The sequence below is a fragment of the Felis catus genome, chromosome A3 (assembly GCF_018350175.1).
Source record: "Felis catus isolate Fca126 chromosome A3, F.catus_Fca126_mat1.0, whole genome shotgun sequence".
In the NCBI taxonomy this organism is placed as follows: Eukaryota; Metazoa; Chordata; class Mammalia; order Carnivora; family Felidae; genus Felis; species Felis catus.
Window position 1 is genome coordinate 27,464,542 of NC_058370.1, and position 19,648 is coordinate 27,484,189.

The 19,648-nt window shown below is 42.0% G+C and overlaps 2 protein-coding genes across 3 annotated transcripts in view; one reads left to right on the forward strand and one right to left on the reverse strand.

Annotated features, from left to right (window-relative positions):
• The window catches only part of DEFB128 (defensin beta 128), a 71,571-nt gene that overhangs the window by 26,822 nt on the left and 25,101 nt on the right, over positions 1 to 19,648 (reverse strand). For both annotated transcript variants that reach the window (XM_045053777.1, XM_045053778.1), the window contains one exon: positions 15,607 to 15,781. In XM_045053777.1, coding sequence (XP_044909712.1) covers positions 15,607 to 15,781 — 175 coding nt within the window. The remainder of the gene's footprint in view (positions 1 to 15,606; positions 15,782 to 19,648) is intronic.
• DEFB129 (defensin beta 129) lies at positions 5,544 to 8,405 on the forward strand. The gene is given in 2 exon segments (XM_003983667.5): positions 5,544 to 5,779; positions 7,942 to 8,405. Coding segments are annotated over 2 exon segments (522 nt in total). The 5' UTR covers positions 5,544 to 5,721.

Here is a 19,648-nt window from a genome sequence, read left to right on the forward strand (position 1 = left end):
GGTAGTCAGTGGGGCTTGTGCTCACAGGGCCTGCAAGACTGTTACAAAGGAAGAAAGAATTTGTAGCCAGTGACACCCCCTCTGCTTCAGGGAGCAGCGCAGTGACAGCAGACTGAAATGCATCCCCAGTCTTCCTGTGAAAGAGGCCTATTAGCTTCTCTTCACAGCTGTAACCTGAGGGACGAGCTTCTAATTAAACACACAACTAGGGGACAACTACAGCCCTCTCCAGAGACTTGGGAGACCAGCAGGTGCCATCCTCATGCCCTCCCTCTGTCCTGCCCCAGGCCATCAGTGTCTCCAAGAAAGGCCCTGGTGTATGCATCTGTGCCCCAGCTTTTACGTCTGCCACCCAGAGGACACATCCCCTGGTGGCATGGCTCTGGTGACCAGTGAGGCTTGTGCTCATGGGTTCAGTGGGATGGTAGCAAAAAAAGAAAAAAGAAACAGTTCTCAAGTGGCTATTATCCCAGAGCTGAGGGCAGAGGGAGCAGACAGAAATGCCAACTCCCAATCTTCTCCCGGAAAAAGTATATTCACATACTTTAAAAGCTGCTGCCTGAAAGTAAGGCTTCCAATCAGCTGGAACCTAAGTGTTGACTAAGACCCTGCCCTTTGGAACACTGACAGGCCTTTTCGCACTTCAACTACTGGTAGCCCCCAAAAATAAAGTAGGAGCTTGGACAGTCACAATGATTGAGAGACAACCAAAGCCAGAGTGAGGTTGAACAGTAAGATTCATCTCCCTCATGAGGTAAATCATTCAAGATTGGGATACAAATCATTCAAGATTGGGAGAGGGGGCTGTTTCAACTAATGCACAGAAACCAACACACGGAGTCAAGGAAAATGAAGAAACCAAGGAATATGTTCCAAACAAAGGAATAGAATAAAACTTCAGAAAAAGACCTGAGTGAGAGAGAGATAAGTGATGTGTCAGATAATGAGTTCAAAATAATAGTCAGGGAGGCTGGGTGGCTCAGTAGGTTGAGCAACTGACTTCAACTCAGGACATGATCTCACGGTTTGTGGGGTTCGAGACCCACGTCGGGCTCTGTGCTGATGGCTCAGAGTCTGGAACCTGATTCGGATTCTGTGTCTCCGTCTCTCTCTGCCTCTCTCTCTCTTAAAAAATAAACATTAAAATAATAATAATAATAATAATAATAACAGTCATAAAGATGATCACCAAGCTCAGAAGATGAATGGATGAACAGAGTGGAAATTTCAACAGAGAAATAGAAAATATAAACAATTACAGAGTAAAAGTCACAGAGCTTAAGAATACAATAACTAGGGGCATCTGTGTGACTCAGTCGGTTGAGCATCCGACTTTGGATCAAATCATGATCTCGAGGTTCGTGAGTTCAAGCCCCACATTGGGCTTACTGCTGTCGGCCTGCCAGCGCAGAACCCACTTCAGATCCTCTGTTCCCTCTCTCTGCCCCTCCCCCACTTGTGCTCTCCCAAAAAATAAATAAATATTTGTTAAAAAAAATAATACCTAGGGGCGCCTGGGTGGCGCAGTCGGTTAAGCGTCCGACTTCAGCCAGGTCACGATCTCGCGGTCCGGGAGTTCGAGCCCCGCGTCGGGCTCTGGGCTGATGGCTCAGAGCCTGGAGCCTGTTTCTGATTCTGTGTCTCCCTCTCTCTCTGCCCCTCACCCGTTCATGCTCTGTCTCTCTCTGTCCCAAAAATAAATAAATGTAAAAAAAAAATAATAATAATAATACCTAATAACTGAATTGAAAAGTACAAGGGGTGGGGGGTTGACAGCAGACTAGATGCAGCAGAAGAAAGCATCGGTGACCACAAAGGGCAGTGGAACTCACCCAATCAGAGCAGCAAAAAACAAAAAACAAACAAACAAAAAAGAATGATAAAAAGAGCAGAAAACTTAAGGGACTTATAGGATAATATCAAGTGAACCAACATTCACATTATAGGGGTCTCAGAAGGAGAAGAGACAGAAAAAGGGGCAGAAAACTTATATGAAGAAATCATGACTGAATATTCCCCTAACCTTGGGAAGGAAACAGACAATCAGATCCAGGAAGCCCAGGGAGTTCCAAAAAACATGAACCCAAAAAGACCCACCCAGGCACATTATAATTAAAGTTTCAAATTCTAAAGACAAGATGAGAATCTTAAAAGAAGCAAAAGAAAAACAACTTGTTACATACAAGGACTCACCATATGACAAAATGAGATTTTTTCAACAGAAACTTTACAAGCCAGAGCAAAGTGGCACAATATATGTAAAGCACTGAAAGAAAAACTGCCAATCAAGACTACTCTACCTGGCAAAACTGTTCTTCAGACTTGATGGAAACATAAAGAGTTTTCTAGATAAGCAAAAGCTAAAGGAATTCAACGCAAGTAGACCAGCCTTACAAGAAATGTTAAAGGGACTTCTTTAAGATGAAATGAAAGGGAACTAATTAGTAACAGGAAAACATGAAGGTATAAATTTCACTGGTAAAAGCATACAGTAAAATTCAGAATAATTTAATGTTGTAAAGGTGATAGGTTAATTACTTGTAAAGCTAGTATGAAGGTTAAAAAACAAAAGTAGCAAAATAACTTATGACTATATTATGAGGCCAGCATTACTCTGATACCAAAATCAGACAAGCGTATCATAAGAAAAGAAAATTACAGGCCAATATCCTTAATGAACATAGATGCAAAACCCCTCAATAAATTATTAGCAAGCCAAATTTCAGCAACACATTAAAACTATCATACACCATGATCAAGAGGGATTTATTCCAGGGATGCAGGATGGTTGAACGTCTGCAAATCAGACGTCATGTGACTCAATAAAAGATAAAAACCATACGGTCATCTCAATAGATGCAGAAAAAGCATTTGACAAAATTCAACATCCATTTATAACATAAACTCTCAACAAAATGGCTATAGAGGGAACATACCTCAACACAATAAAAACCATATATGACAAGTCCACAGCTAACATCATGCTCAATGGAGAAGAGCTGAACTCTTTTCCTCTAAGATCAGGAAAAGGACAAAGATGCCCACTCCCACCACCTTTATTTCAACAAAGTATGAGAAATCCTAGCCAGAGCAATTAGGCAAGAAAAAGAAATTAAAGGCATCTATGTGAGAAAAGAAGGAGAAAAACTGTCACTATTGGCACAGGACATATTGTTACACAAAAGACCCTAAAGACTCTACCAAAAAGTGATTCAGTGAAGTTGCAGGGCACAAAGTCAATACACAAAACTCGGTTGTGTTTCTAAACATGAATAATGAACTATAGAGAAATGAAGAAAACAATCCCATTTACAACTTCACCTAAAAGAATAAAATAGCTAGAAATAAATTTAACCAAGGAGGTGACCTATACTTTCATGACCCATACTGAAAGTATAAGATATTGATGCTAGAAATTGAAGGTGACACAAATAACAGAAAGATATTTCATGCTCATGCATCAGAAGAATTAGTATTGTTAAAACGGACATACTACCCAAAGCAGTCTATAGATTCAGTGCAGTCCCTATCAAAATTCCAATGGAATTTTTCATAGAAATGGAACAACCAGCCCTTAAAGTTGAATAGAACCACAAAAGATCCCAAATAGCCAAAGGAACTTTGAGAAAGAACAAAGCTATAGGCCTTGTGTTTCCTTTTCTCAAATTACATTACAAAGCTATAGTAATCAAAACAGTATGGTCTGAGCCTAAACCCAGACCCACAGAACAATAGAACAGAAGAGAGAGCCCAGAAATAACACTCACAGATATATAGTCAATTCATTAATGACAAAGAAGCCAAGAATATACAATAGGAGAAGAACAGTCTCTTCAATAAATGGTGTTGGGAAAATTGAACAGTCACAAAAGAATTCGCAAAAGAATGAAACTGTACCACTACCTCACACTGCACACAAAAATTCACTCAAAGTTAAAGACTTGAACATAAGATCTGACAACATAAACTCCTAGAAGAAAACATAGGCAGTAAGCTCCCTGACATCAGTCTGGGCAGTAATTTTTTGGATTTGACACCAAAAGCAAAGGAAACAAAAGCAAAAACTAACAAATGGGACTACACTAAACCAAAAAGCTTCTGCACAGCAAAGGAAACCATCAACAGAAGAAAAAGGCAGCCTACCAAATGGGAGAAAATATTTGCAAACCATGTATCTGATAAGGGGTTAATATCCAAAATATATAAAGAACTCATACAACTCAACAACATATCTAATTACGTATGGATAGAGAATCGATCCATTTTTCCAAAGAAGACATACAGAGGGCCAAGCGGTTCATTAAAAGGTGCTCAGTATCACTAATCACCAGGGAGATGCAAATCAAAATCACAATGAAATATCACTTCATGCTTGTTAGAACGGCTATTATCAAAAAGACAAGAAATAACAAGTGTTGGCAAAAATGTGGGAAAAACAAGACCCCTAATGCACTTTTGGTAGGAATGCTAATGGATGCAACCACTATGGAAAACAGTATGGAGAGTCCTCAAAACATTACAAACAGATCTATCATTATGATCCAGCAATTCCATTTCTGGGTATTTTTCTGAAAGAAACAACACCATTAACTCAAAGACATACATCTACACCGCCCCCATGTTCATTATACCATTATTTACAATAGCAAAACATCAAAGCAACCTTTAGTGTCCACTGATGAATGAGTGGATAAAGAAAATGTAGTATATATAAAATGGGCCATAAGAAAGAAAATACTGCCATTTGCAACAACACGGATGGACCTTGAGGGCATTATGCTAAGTGAATTAGGTCAAGACAGAGAAAGACAAATACCATATGATCTCACTTATATGCAGCATCTAAAAATAAATGAACTCATAGATACAAAGAACAGATTGGTGGTTGCCTAGGGTGGGGGGAGTGAAGGGAGGCAAAATGGGTAAAGATCATCAAATGATACAAATGTCCAGTTAGAAAATTAGTAAGTCCCAGGGATATAATGTACCACATGGTGACTACAGTTAATAATATTATATTGTATATTTGAAAGTTGCAAGACAGTAAATCTTAAAAGTGCGGTGATGGATGTTAACTAGACTTACTGTCATAATCATTTCACAATATATACAAATATCAAATCATTACGTTGAACACTTGAAACAAATATGTTATATGTCAATTATATCTCAATTAAAAAGTTCAAGTTATGCCAAGGGGCGCCTGGGTGGCTCAGTTGGTTAAGCAACTGACTCTTGATCTCGGCTCAGGTCATGGCCTCATGGTTGGTGAGATTGAGCCCCACATCAGGATCTGTGCTGACAGCACAAAGCCTGCTTGGGATTCTCTCCCTCTCTGTCTCTGCCCCTCCCCTGCTAGCTCGTTCTCATTCTCTCTCAAAATAAGTAATTTCTTTTTAAGTTATGCCAAGAGCTGCCTCCAACAAACTCCTTCAACATACATACACCGAATTATTACGGTAATCCAGTGCCCATGCTAACCGGTGGAGATGCCAGTACTCATATCTTATATGTCTTATGTTTCCTGCAGGATCAAGAGCAGAAGTATGTTGCACAGAAGCGTTCAGGAAAGCTGTTCTCAGACAGAATCAGTGAAAATACAACTGCTGTGAGCCGTGACTGCACTTCACTGCTCACGGCCTCAGGCTATGAAGAGGCCAATAAAGGCTGGAGCCCACGAACTCCAACCCAGATCGAAGGCTTCCTCTCTGGCACCCAGCCATGAAGCTCCTTTTTCCTATCTTTGCCAGCCTCATGCTACAGTACCAGGTGAACACAGGTAATGTGGAATCACGGGATTAAAAGGGGATTAATCACGGGATTAAAAGGGGATTAAAAGCAGGGATTTGGCTGACCATGACAATGGGAACCCAAGTAATGCTGACAGATGAGATGCCCAAACAGATGGCTGAAGAGTTTGCCTATTGCCTCAGTCATGCACGGTCCCCCATACATCCCCATAGGCCCCAATCCTAGACTCTGCTGATAGGGATATACGCAGAGCTACAGGAAAGCAGGCTGTTCTCTGTGTGTGCTCAGAAACTATCCAACATATAAAGGCTGCCTTCCTGCCCTCTACATGGCTATCATCTGGGACTCAGCCAAGTCTCCCTCATTTTTGCTCTATTTCTAATTTAAACCATCTTTTGAAGCAAATGTTCTTATCAGTTTATACTCTGGTGTAATACGAAGTGCCTTCCCTTGTGCTCAAAACATCTCCTCTAAGGATCCAGTAAAAAGGTCTCTGTTCTCCCTCTCAACTTTTTCAGATTCGGAAAGTTTCCTCCCTTTTCTCAGGCTTTGTCTTCTCGGAAACTGCCAAATCACTCATCAGGGCATCTAGGAAAGCATTGTGGCAAAATGCTAAACCAGAGGACTGAGTGTTGTTTTTTCGAAAGAAAAGGGAAGCGTTAAGACTTGTTTCAGAATACAAGAATCACCCAGATATTTAGAACAACTGGCAATGGGTCAGGGAAGGGAAAGTGAAAGAGTCAAGATATTTCTAATGTTTTTACCTTGGGACCTTACGAGAAGTAACATAAACAGGTATGGCCGTGTTGTCTTGGGTAAAGTCATTTAGCCACTTTGAGCCTCAGATTCCACATGAGTATAGCAGGTTAACCCATGCAGCTGCTTGAAATATACGAAGTTTACTGTTTTGTCTCTGGAGAGAAAGGGTGTTGAAATGTATGTGAACATTAGGTACTACATAAGCCTCTTACTATTTATGGAAAATCAGTTGAATTGGTAAGATTATAGAGCAAGGGAGAACTTTCCTGAGTCAGAAAAAAAGGTGAAGACATTGGGACGAAAAAAAAAATCAGGTGAAGATGAGATTCTAAACAAAGCAGAGAATGTAGGGCTATAGATAACCATGTGGGAGTTACCTTGGTAGAGATGAGACTATGGCTATGATTATGAATAAGGGACATTATCTGAGGGACAGAATGTCCAGAGAGGCTGAAAATGATGAACACTACGCCCGAGGAACCACAGGTCAAGCAAGAGTCAAGGAGAGTGAAGTCATGGACCACTGGGTTTGGCAAGAGGTCAGCTCTCCTGAAAGTCTTATTGCTGTCTTTTGAAATTCTTTCTTGGATTAGCTTTATGACAGATTTTGCTCTTGTAGGTATTTCCTAGGATCAGGAGGAGAGACAGTGATGCCCTGTAAGTGTCTAAGATACTAATGGGGGGTCTAACATCATATCCTGGCGGTGCCTGGGTGGTTCAGTCGGTTAAACGTCTGACTCTTGGTTTCAGCTCAGGTCATGATCTCATGGTTGGTGGGTTCAAGCCCCATAGGGGACTCTGTGCTGACAGCAAGGAGCCTGCTTGGGATTCTCTCTCCCTCCCTCTCTGTCCCTCCCCTGCTCATGCTCTCTCTCTGAAATACATAAACTTTAAAAAACAAATTATAAATAAATAAATAAATAAATAAATAAATAAATAAATAAATAAATAAAATAGTATGCTAAAGCAAAAAGTTGTGTTTCCCTTTTTTCCCTTCCTCTATGTGCCCTAGATTTTTGGATTTCAGGGGTGTACAGAGACTTTCTTAGCTTGCCAGGTACTTTCATCAACATCCCTAAGACTGCATTTAAAACTTAGCATTAATAGGGGCACCTGGGTGGCTCAGTCGGTTAAGTGGCCGGCTTCGGCTCAGGTCATGGTCTTATGGTGCATGAGTCCAAGCCCTGCGTTGGGGTTCTGTGCTGCCAGGTCGGAGTCTGGAGCCTGCTTTGGATTCGGTGTCTCCCTCTCTCTCTGTCCCTCCCTTGCTCACAGTCTGTCTCTCTCTCCCAAAAATAATAAAATAAAACATTTTTTTAAAAACTTAGCATTAATAAACAACCTCTTACTCTATTCCTCTCCCTCCAACAGTCTTAATATCATATCTACCTATTAACCTTAGCTCAATGGTTTCTTCTTTTCTTTGTGCAGAGTACTTTGGCTTGAGAAGATGTCTAATGGGTTTTGGGAGGTGCAAAGACTACTGTGCCGTGGGTGAAACGGAGATACAGAAATGCAAGAAGAGAAAATGTTGCATTGGACAGAAAGTGGTTCAAATGATAAAAAACTACATGCAAAATGAAATGTCCCACACACTTGAAGGGAACTCCCAAGAACACCTACAAGTTACCAAGAATTCTGATGCTTTGATACAAACAAAATACCAAATTTTATCTCTTCTCCCCAGAACCAAAAGCATCAGCCCTTTTGCCAACGTCCACCCCCTCCTCATCCCAAATGCCACCACTGTAAACTCAGCCATCACCAACCCTACGACCTCATGCAAGATCACATACACTGCAATTTCTGCCAAGAACAACACCACAGAAAGCAGAGATTCGGCCAGTGACTCCTCACCACCAGCACCACCGCCATAGACACTCTCAACACCATGACCGGAGCCGGAGGAAGCAGATGAGCAGAGGAGTCTTTCCCTTAAAACACCAGGTTCCTCTCCATCTTTGCTGGCTGTAAAATGAAACACAGGACTGTTTCCTCAGTCATTAGTCATTCAATAAATACCGTTCAATCACCTACAGTTTACATAATGTTATCGTTCTCACGGAAACCTCACAGAGGAAACAGAGCTAGAGAGGAGTGGAATTTTAGTTTGCACACCCGGGAGAAAGTGAGCACTGAACTTGGCTCACGGATAGCCCAGATTAGGCCTCTGTAACAAGGATTTATGGTTCTCATCTGATGCGCCTTTCTTGAGGTAACAGGACAAAAAAAAATATCGTCATTATTTTCTTTTTTCATAGGTTTTTTAGAAAAGGCCCATATGCAAGACAGAATGTGGGCAGACTAAGTCTACCTTCCCCGCAGAAGAACATAACCTAATTCATGGAGCCATTAAAATTTTTTTTAATGTTTTATTTATTTATTTTTTTTTTGAGACAGAGAAAGAGCATGAACGGGGGAGGGTCAGAGAGAGGGACACACAGAATCTGAAGCAGGCTCCAGGCTCTGAGCTGTCAGCACAGAGCTCATGGAGCCATTTAAGATAAAAATCTGGGGGAACAGGGGAAGGGAGGACGGCTAAGGGAGAAGGTGTAGGACTTCTATCTCTGGGCCAAGACATTTCAACAAGATTCCCAAGGGGACGGACAACAGGCGATAGGCAGAGTGGTGCCTCCAACAGATGGCAGACCACAGATGCAAACCATGTAGGTAATTGAGAATTTTCTAATAGCTCCATTTGAAAAAGTTAAAAGAAATAGATGAAATGAATATTAACAATACATTTTATCGACCACAGTAAATCTAAAACATTATCATTTCAACATAAAAATCAATATAAAAATGATCTGAGACATTTTGTATTTTTTTTTCTTTTTTTTACTAAGTCCTTGACATCTCATATGTACATTACCATTACAGCACATTTCAATCCATACTGGCCACATTCCAAGTGCTCAAGAATCCCATGGCAACCGTACTGGACAGCATCAGGTTAGAGAGTTTCGAGGGCACAGACTAGTAGCTACAGAACTGTTAAGCGAAAGGGGATGGTCCTACTCAGAAGACAGTGATGTTTCTGAGGGCTGTGGTAGAGCATGTAAGAAATTCAGATCTGATGCTCTTGAGCTAGCATTCTAGTTCCAGCACTTTGTACCTGTTTGGCTTTGAACAGATCACTTATCTGTTCAACCATTCACAAAATACAGATGTAAACGTCACATTACATCCCAGAATCTACTTCCTTCGATCCCAGGTCACACTCCCTTCCTCTTATTGCCCAAATTACAATGGCACAGACCCCTGCTCCAGGTCTGCAGCATGTTCCTCTCTGCTACCTAGCACCTCCTTCAATTTAAAGGCCACTTTTCCTGGGGCGCCTGCGTGGCTCAGTCAGTTAAGCATCTGGCTTTAGTTCAGGTCATGATCTCAGTTTATGAGTTCAAGCTCTGCATCGGGGCTGTCAGCACAGAGCCTGCTTCAGAGCCTCTGTCCCCTTCTCTCTGCCCCTCCCCAGCTTGTGCTCTCTCTTTCTCGAAAATAAACAAACATTTAAAAAAAATGTTCAAGGCCACACTTTTCCTTAACCGGTGGATTCTTTACTACAGTGTCACCCTGATGGAGGCAAAGATTTTCCCACGGTCTTTTAAAACTATGTTCCTGGAAGTTTTCGTGCAACATGGAAGAGATGCCACACAAAGAATAAGTTCAACTCTTGCTACGATTCTGAAGAACCCTAAGTATATCTCATGGGCATTAGATTTCCTCCCTGCTATAGCTATTTGCCAAACTCTTGAACATCCAGCTTACCTTCCCACAGTTGGAGTGCCCTCTTCATTATCCCTCAGGAAAAAGAGAAATTTCTTTCTCATCTAAGTTTAAGGCCTCCTTTTGAGTCCTATCATAGAAGTCACCCGTCTTCTCAAGATGAATAATACTGGGGAATATCCTTCCCCGTCGACAAGCCAAGGAGGAAGCTGCAGCAGAAACCAAACCTGTCAACACCTTGATCTTAAACTCCAGCCTCCAGAACTGTGAGAAAATACATTTCTGTTGTTGAAGCCATCCAGTCTGTGGTATTTTGTTATAGCAGCCCCAGCACACTGATACAGCCCATAAAAGAGATGACGTCCTTGGGGGGACCTGGGTGGCTCAGTCGGTTAAGCATCTGACTCTAGATCTTGGCACAGGTCATGATATCACGGTTCATGAGTTCAAGCCCCGCATGGGGCTCTTGCTCTGCCCTTCCCAGCTCACTCTTCTCTCTCTAAGTAAATAAATAAACTTAAAAAAAAAAAGAGAGAGAGAGAGAGAGAGACGATATCCTTTTCTTCCTCCTTGCTGTGCTCTAGGTAAAAAGACATAGGAACCACAAGTACCTCTTAGAATACCCTGAGCCTTTGTTCTGGGTTTGTCAGTCACTGGCTCTGGGCAAGGCCAAGCAACCTTACTAGGATTTTTATACTCAAACCCAAGATCTCAGTTGATATCAACTGTGGTCAGATGTGACTGTTTATTGTTAATTATGAGAATAAGGCCCACAAAAGCATAGTAGAAGGCAACAAGCCTGGAATGATTACTTAATTGTTGTCAAATATTTGGATTTTTGCACACAAACTGGCTTTGAGTTTACCAGTAAATCAAAAATTGCTATGGCGGTGTGGGGAGCAAGGGTGGCTCGGTTGGTTGAGTGTCCGACTCCTGATTTCAGCTCAGGTCATGATCTCACAGTTAATGGAATTGAGCCCCATGTCGGGCTCTGTGCTGACAGTGTGGAGCCTGCTTGGGATCTTCTCTGGCTCTTTCTCTGCCCCTCCCTGGCTTGTGCTCTTTCTCTCGCAAAATAAATAAATAAATTTTAAAAAGAAAGAAACTTAAACAGTTTTCATGCTGCAAATTGACTTAACATGACGTTATTACCTAATTGTTTAATTAGCATGGCCACCACTTCTAATTCCTCTGTATTCTTTGCAAACTACAACTTTCACATTCACAGCATTTGCCTTACTTCAAACATTGTGGTGCATATTTGTTAAAAAAAAAGATAAGGAAAGGGGCACCTGGGTGGCTCAGTTGGATAAGCATCCAACTTTGGCTCAGGTCATGATCTCACAGTTCATGGGTTCAAGCCCCGCATCGGGCTCTGTGCTGAAAGCTCAGGGCCTGGATCCTGCTTCCGATTCTGTGTATCCCTCTCTCTCTCTATCTGCCCCTCTCCCGCTGGTACTCTGTCTCTCTGTCTCAAAAACAAATAAAAAACATTAAAAAAAATTTTTTTAAGATAAGGAAAAACATAAAACCCAACCTCATGGCTTATGGGTTATTTTGGTCTTGTAAGGATCTGTTTCTTTATATTTCAAATAATGACATTAGAATAGAGTTGTATGTTGAAGTTCACGTATTAAATTGTTCTCAAAATCGGGGCACCTGGTTGTGTCTGACTCTTGGTTTCAGCTCAGGTCATGATCTCACGGTCTGTGGGTTCAAGCCCCACATCGGGCTCCACGCTGACAGCGCAAAGCCTGCTTGGGATTCTCTCTTCCCTCTCTCTGCCCTTCTCCTGCTCTCTCTCTCTCTCTCTCTCTCTCTCAAAATAAACTTTAAAAAAAGTTTAATAAATAAAAAATAAATTATTCTCAAAATCATGTATATGTAGATTACATCTGTGAGTTTTAAAGAAAAATAATCACCCTTTCATATTAACTAGTTAACCTAGAATGTAAATTGGGTATGATTAAGCTACATTAATTTCTTTTTTATTTATTTTTTATGTTTATTTATTTTTGAGAGAGACAGAGACAGAGTGTATAGACGATGAGTGTCAGAGGAAATCTTTGCTACCAGAGCACCCCTCCTCATCCCCATCACCCCCCCACACATCCGCTATCTCAGCCCCCATCCCCCTCACCCCTACCCACATCCCCTAGCTCAGCTCCCATCCCCCACCCCTATCGGGGCAGATTATCTCCTCTTGCTCCTTGCCCTGCTCTCTCATCCAGGCGATCTAGGAGTCTGCAAGCCTACAACCAGTTAACTATTAACCAATCCTTGTTAAATGTAGACTAATCAGCAAAGGAATATGTAAAGAAAATCGGCTGCTGGTTCCATTAGGAACTGAATAGTCACTGTTTTCTGAGTCTAGCTCTCCCTCTGTCTCCCAGACCAAATCATCTTCTGACTCCTTCAATCAAACAACCTCCTCCCCCTGACCACCAGCTGGGTACACAAACTCACGCCTCACTTATTTTTTTTATTGAAATTGGCCTGGCCAAAGTGAATGGTGTAGCACGTGACTCCAGCTGGACCAGTCAGAATTCTCTCCCGGGATATTTCCATTTGGAACCAGGATCTTGTCTCAGGACCTCATCCTGCAAAGGAATGAATCTGGGGCTGCTTTTGGCCACATTCTCTATCACACAGAGAATTCTGTCCGCAGAACAGGACAAGATGAACACCCAGAGAGAAGCATATGGATAGAGAAGCTCGATGACATTGGAATCACTGGACCAGGCTTGCTTGAAGCAGCCACATTTCTAGACACCTCAGAAATTTGGGTGGATAAATGTCTTTTTGTGCCTAAGTTGGTTTGAGTTGGTTTTCTATTACAAATGATCCCTGTCTCCATATTTAGTCACAGAGGTTAATCTGTGGTGTTCACTGCTTAACACACAAACTAACACATTCCACAAGGCTATGCCTGTTTCATATGATGAACCCAAGGATTTGGAATATAAAGTTGGAACCTTCAATTCAATCACTAAGAAACTCCATGAGACAGACATTTCCGCCAGTGATTGGCTGAAATGCCTTGGTGATGGCACATAGAGTTCAAATTGGGCTAACCAACAACCTAGGGTCAAATCTAGAAGACTGAGAGTCTGGATGTCTATGTCCCCTCAAAATTCACATGTCAGGAGAGCCTGGGTGACTCAGTTGGTTAAGCGGCCAACTTTGGCTCAAGTCACAATCTTGCAGTTTGTGGGTTCGAGCCCCGCATCAGGCTCTCTGCTGTCAGTGCGGAGCCTGCTTCAGATCCTCTGTTTTCCTCTCTCTCTTCCCTTCCCCCTGCCTCTCTCTCTCTCTCTCTCTCTCCCAACAATAAATAAACATTTTTTAAAAATTCACATGTTGAGGGGTGCCTGGCTGGCTCAGTCAGTGGAGCGTGCAACTCTTGATCTCAGGGTTGTGGGTTTGAGCCCCACGTTGGGTGTAGAGATTGCTTAAAAATGAAATCTTAAAAAAAAAATTTGCATGTTGAAATCATAACCCCCAATGTGATTGTATTTGGAGGTGGGCCTTTGGGAATGGGATTAGTAACCTTACAAAAGAGACCCCAGAGAGCTCGGTCACCCCTTCTAACATGTGAAGATGCAGTGAGAAGACAGCTGTCCATGAACCAGAAAGCAGGCCCTCATGAGACCCTGAATTTGCCAGAGCCTTGATTTTGGCTTTCCCAGCCTCCAGAAATGAGAAATAAATGCCTGTTGTTTATAAACTTCCTGTTCTACGTTACTCTATGATAGTGCCCCAAACACAGTAAGACACCTGCTCAGTGATCCCAGGATTGGCAAGTAGAGAGTAAAGAACTGAGTGGACAGACGGCTGGTGGGGTGCCTAGAGAAAGTGACCTAGGCACAAGGATGGCTACTTCAATTCAGCCAGGCCTGAGACATTATCACCCGAGACATAGCATGCCTGCACCCTTTCATCACACATATGGTAGTGGACCTCAAAAAGATGTATTCCTCACATGACAGAATGAGAAAGTCACCAATATGCACCAATATGCAGTCCCAAATGAAACAACTGATTCAGATTAAGAGTCGTAACTGGATACTTAAAAAATTAGGTGAAATGTTGATGGAGAACTAGGTACTCGCTTGGTGTCAAAGTTTTATAGAGAGCCACAGACTATTAGCCAGTGACAGAGGGGGAGCTGTGACGTTAGAAGGCAGAGGTCTGGCAGCACCCCCTTAATCCAGTGTCCAGACTCACCATGACTAATACTGGCACATTCTGAAAATGTGTGCCACCTGATGGGGTGCGATACGAAACACACAGCAATACTGTGAAATATTATTGTCAAAAAGGTTGAACCCAGGGGCACCTGGGTGGCTCAGTCAGTTAAGCGTCCGACTTTGGCTTGGGACATGATCTCACGGTTCGTGAGTTCAAGCCCCACATCTGGCTCTGTGCCAACAGCTTAGAGCCTGAAGCCTACTTCAGATCCTGTGTCTCTTTCTCTCTCTACCTCTCCCTTGCCCATACTCCGTCTCTCTCTCAAAAATAAACTTAAAAAGGGGCGCCTGGGTGGCGTAGTCGGTTAAGCGTCCGACTTCAGCCAGGTCACGATCTCGCAGTCCGGGAGTTCGAGCCCCGCGTCAGGCTCTGGGCTGATGGCTCGGAGCCTGGAGCCTGTTTCCGATTCTGTGTCTCCCTCTCTCTCTGCCCCTCCCCCGTTCATGCTCTGTCTCTCTCTGTCCCAAAAATAAAATAAAAAAAAAACATTGAAAAAAAAAATTTTTTTAAATAAATAAATAAATAAATAAATAAATAAATAAACTTAAAAAAAAAATTAAGTACTAAAGGATATCACTTATATACCACCCCTGGAACACTCTGTAGCTCAGTTATACTCAATAGAAATGGGTTATTTTCCTTCCATGTCATAAATCGAGGCAGCCCTGTGTTCATCTTCATTTCCAGTCCTTTCTTCACTCATCTGAGAACTACCTAACGAGGGCCTAGTATGTATCAGGTTAAGTACTAAATCCTTGAGGCTCCAAAGTGAACAAGATAAATAGGGTCTTGTTCTGATGGGAATTACAGTCTAAAGGAATAGAATAGACATAAAAAACAAACAGGGAGTTCCTGGCTGGCTCAGTTGGTAAGCATGTGACCCTTGATCTTGGGGTGGTGACTTCAAGCCCCACATTAGGTGTAGAGATTTACTGAGAAATAAAATCTTCAAAAAAACTAATATATTATGATGTAAAAGAAGCAAGTCTTTGCATTGGTCCCATGTCTTTGGTTAGTGAAGACCCAAGTTCACATGGCTGTTACAAGATAATGTATGACACCATGTAGGGTAGTGCTTAACATTTCCTTCCATCCCTGGGTCTCTGAACCCTTGCTCACTTGGGCATGAATTTCTTTTGCATTGGGAGAGCTGTTCTCTTCTATCCACTCTCAATTCCTGGTTTGTTAATTGGTCCTCCAGTGGAGTGTCTGACCTTCCAGCAATGGTCATCCACTGGCCATCCTCCAGATTCCAAAAGAAATCAGTACCTCCATCGACCACGAATCTCCTGAGCTGTGAAGAAAAATGCATGCTGAAGTGAGAATCTAAAAAATAAGTCCAGCCTCTCCGAGCGCTGCTCCATCACAAAACTTCCTCTCCTAATCTAGGTTGCCCATCTGGACATGACCCCAGGAAGCTCAGTTAAGGTAAGAAAAACATCTGAGTAAGAAAAGGCAAAGCATGGCAGAGAGAGGATGACCCAAACCATGGAGTCCCTTAGGATCTAACTATCCATGAAAAGAACAGGGCCCAAGAGTAATTTGTTATAATCAGAAATGCTTCTTTTTAGGGCAGCTCCATGGGCCTAAAGCCAAAACTGTTTCTCTGATGAAAGGCAACAAAGGTGTCAAGGGTCCTCCAAAATTAGCAGCCACCTGTAGCACCCTGCACTGTCCCCACGAGTCTAGCCAGGCTCCACTTGATTTCACACATAACAGCTTTTTGCAGTAAGTGGTAGTTTTCTTCTTTTCAGATGAGCCCTCTAAGTAAACTCCTGGGTTTTTTTTTTTAATGTGTTATTTATTTATTTTGAGACAGAGAGAGCAGGGGAGGGGCAGAGAGAAAGCATCCCAAGCAGGTTCTGCGCTGACAGCACAGAGCCCAACACGGGGCCCTATCCCAAGAAACGTGAGATCATGACCTGAGCAGAAACAGAGTCGGACACTTAACCTGACTAAGCCACCCAGGTGCCCCAGTAAACTCCTGTTCTGGGAAGGGGAGCAGCTTTGACTTTGTTCAGCTTCATTTTGTTTTAATTTGGGAAGAGGGAGAGTAATCTGTTGAGTGGTTCTTCAAGGACCTCCTCTGAGTTCCGAAAGGGCTGCCTGTGGCAGAGACAGGTTTGTGGTACAGACCAGTGGTCCGTGTCATCACCAACTTTGGGATTTCTCAACCTGGAGTGATAACCCATCAGCCTTTCCCTCTCTAGATAACTTTATATATGCCCACATGGGTGATTTTTAATGATCAGAGAAAGGCCGAAGAAGAAAGGACAGGGCAAGACACATCTTAGGGGAAGAATTACATTAGGAATGATTTTGTAGGGGAAGGGAAGGGGGACATGTACGCTGTGTGGTTTTAGCTTGTTGACCAAGGGATCTTTATTAGATTAAGGGGGTCGCATTCTATTCCTATGGTGCTAAGAGTGTCTTGATGACTGCATTTTATCTGTTTTGAATTCACCAAATGAAAGCCTTGCCACTTTGTTCTTTTTTCAAAATTGTTAATTTTTTTTTTTTTTTTTTGGTCTTGTTACGTAAGTGATAAGATCAGCTTGTCTGTTTCTGAAGAGAAATCCTGCTCAATTTTGATAGGGATTATGTTGACTCTATAGGCACCAAAGCATATAAGGAAATGCTCAGATTCACTGGTAATTGGAGAAAAGCAAATGAGACCAATAATGGCATTGGTAAAATTAGAAAACTGGATAATGGCACATGTTAGAGAAGATGTAGAAACATAGGAACCCTCACATACTACTTGAAGAAGTATGGACAGTTCATCTTTCTGAGAACAATCTAGTACTTCATTAAGTTCGTTATACACTTATCTTATGACTCAAGAATTCTACTCCTCATTATATCCCCAAAATATTCTTGCCCAAGTCCTAAGAGGACATGTACTATGTAATTAGTTAGCTGCAGCATTATTGGTATTAGCAATACCAATACCAATCTAAGGCAATCTGGACAGCCATTCTGGAGTCATGGATCAATAAAATTATATGAATACATACTTTAGAATATAACATGTAATATGGGAGCAACAGATTCGGTACACACATAGCTATAAACGTAGACATTAACTATTATAGCCCTGAGTGGGGGGAAAAAAAAGGAACAGAGATATAATACCGTTTACGTAAACTTAAAATATATGCAGAAAACAACACAATTAAAAGAACACGTACACCTGTCAGAACGGCTGAAAGGAACAACTCAGGAAACAACAAATGTTGGTGAGAATGCAGAGAAAGGGTACACTTTTGCACTGTGGGTGGGATATACAAACTGGTGCGGCCACTCTGGAAAACAGGCTGGAGATTTCTCAAAAAATTAAAAATAGAACTACTTTACGACCCAGCAATTGCACTACTAGGTATTTATCCAAAGGATACAAAAAGGCAGATTCGAAGGGGCACGTGCACCCTGATGTTTATAGCAGCACTCTCAACAATAGCCAAATTATGGAAAGAGCCCAAATGTCCATCAACTGATGAATGGATAAAGAACACATGCATGGATATGGTACAAACACATATACATGCACACACACACATAACACACACACACACACACACACACACACACACACACACACACATGGAATATTACTCAGCCGTCAAAAAGAATGAAATCTTGCCATTTGCAACAATGTGGATGGAGCTAGAGTGTATTATGCTAAGTGAAATAAGTCAATCAGAGAAAGACAAACACCATATGATTTCACTCATATGTGAAATTTAAGAAACAAGACAGATGAACATAGGGGAAGGGAAGGAAAAAGAAAATAAAATAAAAACAGAGGAGGCAAACCAAAAGAGACTCTTAAATATAGAGAACAGACTGACGGTTGCTGGAGAGGAGGTGGGGGGAAAGGCTAAATGGGTGACGGGCATTAAGGAGGGCACTTGTTATGATGAGCACTGGGTGTTATATGCAAGTGACGAATCACTAAATTCTACTCCTGAAATCAATATTATGATATATGTTAACTAATTTGAATTTAAATTTTAAAAATAAAAAAAAAGATTAATACTGCATGATCTCACTTATATATGGAATCTAAAAAAGTCGAACTCAAAGAAGCACTAAGTACAATGGAGGTTGCCAGTTGCTGCATGGGGGAGATGGGGAGAGGATGGTCAAACTTTCCCTTGTACAATTAATAAATTTGGGAAAGCTGGGGCGCCTAGGTGGCTCCGTCGGGGGGGCATCCGACTTCGGCTCAGGTCATGATCTTGCGGTCCGTGAGTTTGAGCCCCGCGTCGGGCTCTGTGCTGACGGCTCAGAGCCTGGAGCCTGTTTCGGATTCTGTGTCTCCCTCTCTCTCTGCCCCTCCCCCACTCATGCTCCGTCCCTATCAAAAGATGAATAAACGTTAAAAAAAAGTTTTTTTAATAAAAATAAAAAATAAATTTGGGAAAGCTAATGTATAGCATGGTGATTTTAGTTAGTAATACTGTACCGTGTACTTGAAATGTGCAGAGAGGAGATCTTAAGTGTTCTCACCACAAACAAAAAAACAGTATCTATAGGAAGTGACGGATGTTTTAATTGGCTTGATCGTGGTAACTTCACAACATACGTGTATATCAAACCCTCGTGTTGTCCACCTTAGATATGTACAATTTTTACTTGCCAATTGTACCTCAATAAAACTGAAAGAAAAAGAACATGTAAAACATATTCATTAAATTCATTAGAGCCAAGGGGAGGGAGGGGAAAGATAACAGGGTATACAGTTAACAAGAAATGAATGGGTAAAGTAAGAGATGAGCCTTGCCCAGACCAGTGAGTCTGTGTCACGAAGGGGTGTTGAATTCAATAGCTGAGATCGAAAACAATGGTGGAGATGAAAGGAGTAGACAACAAGTAATAGAGCAGCTCGCACTGAAACCTAGACCAGCTGGGAAGATCCTGGCCCCGGGAAAATCCGGAAGGCACAAGCCAGAGAACGTTCTCAATATGCTGCGAAAATTCAGAGGCCCGTTATTTTCAGGGAGGGTTTCCTACACTTCCTGGCCGTATGTAGCAGGCAACTAAGCTACCAACTACTTTGTCTTCGCCAGGTCTGATGAGGACACTGCAGACCTGCGCTGATATTCTGATAAAATTACCAGGCTTCCTGAGGATCTAAGGAAAAAAAGGTAAGACAAGA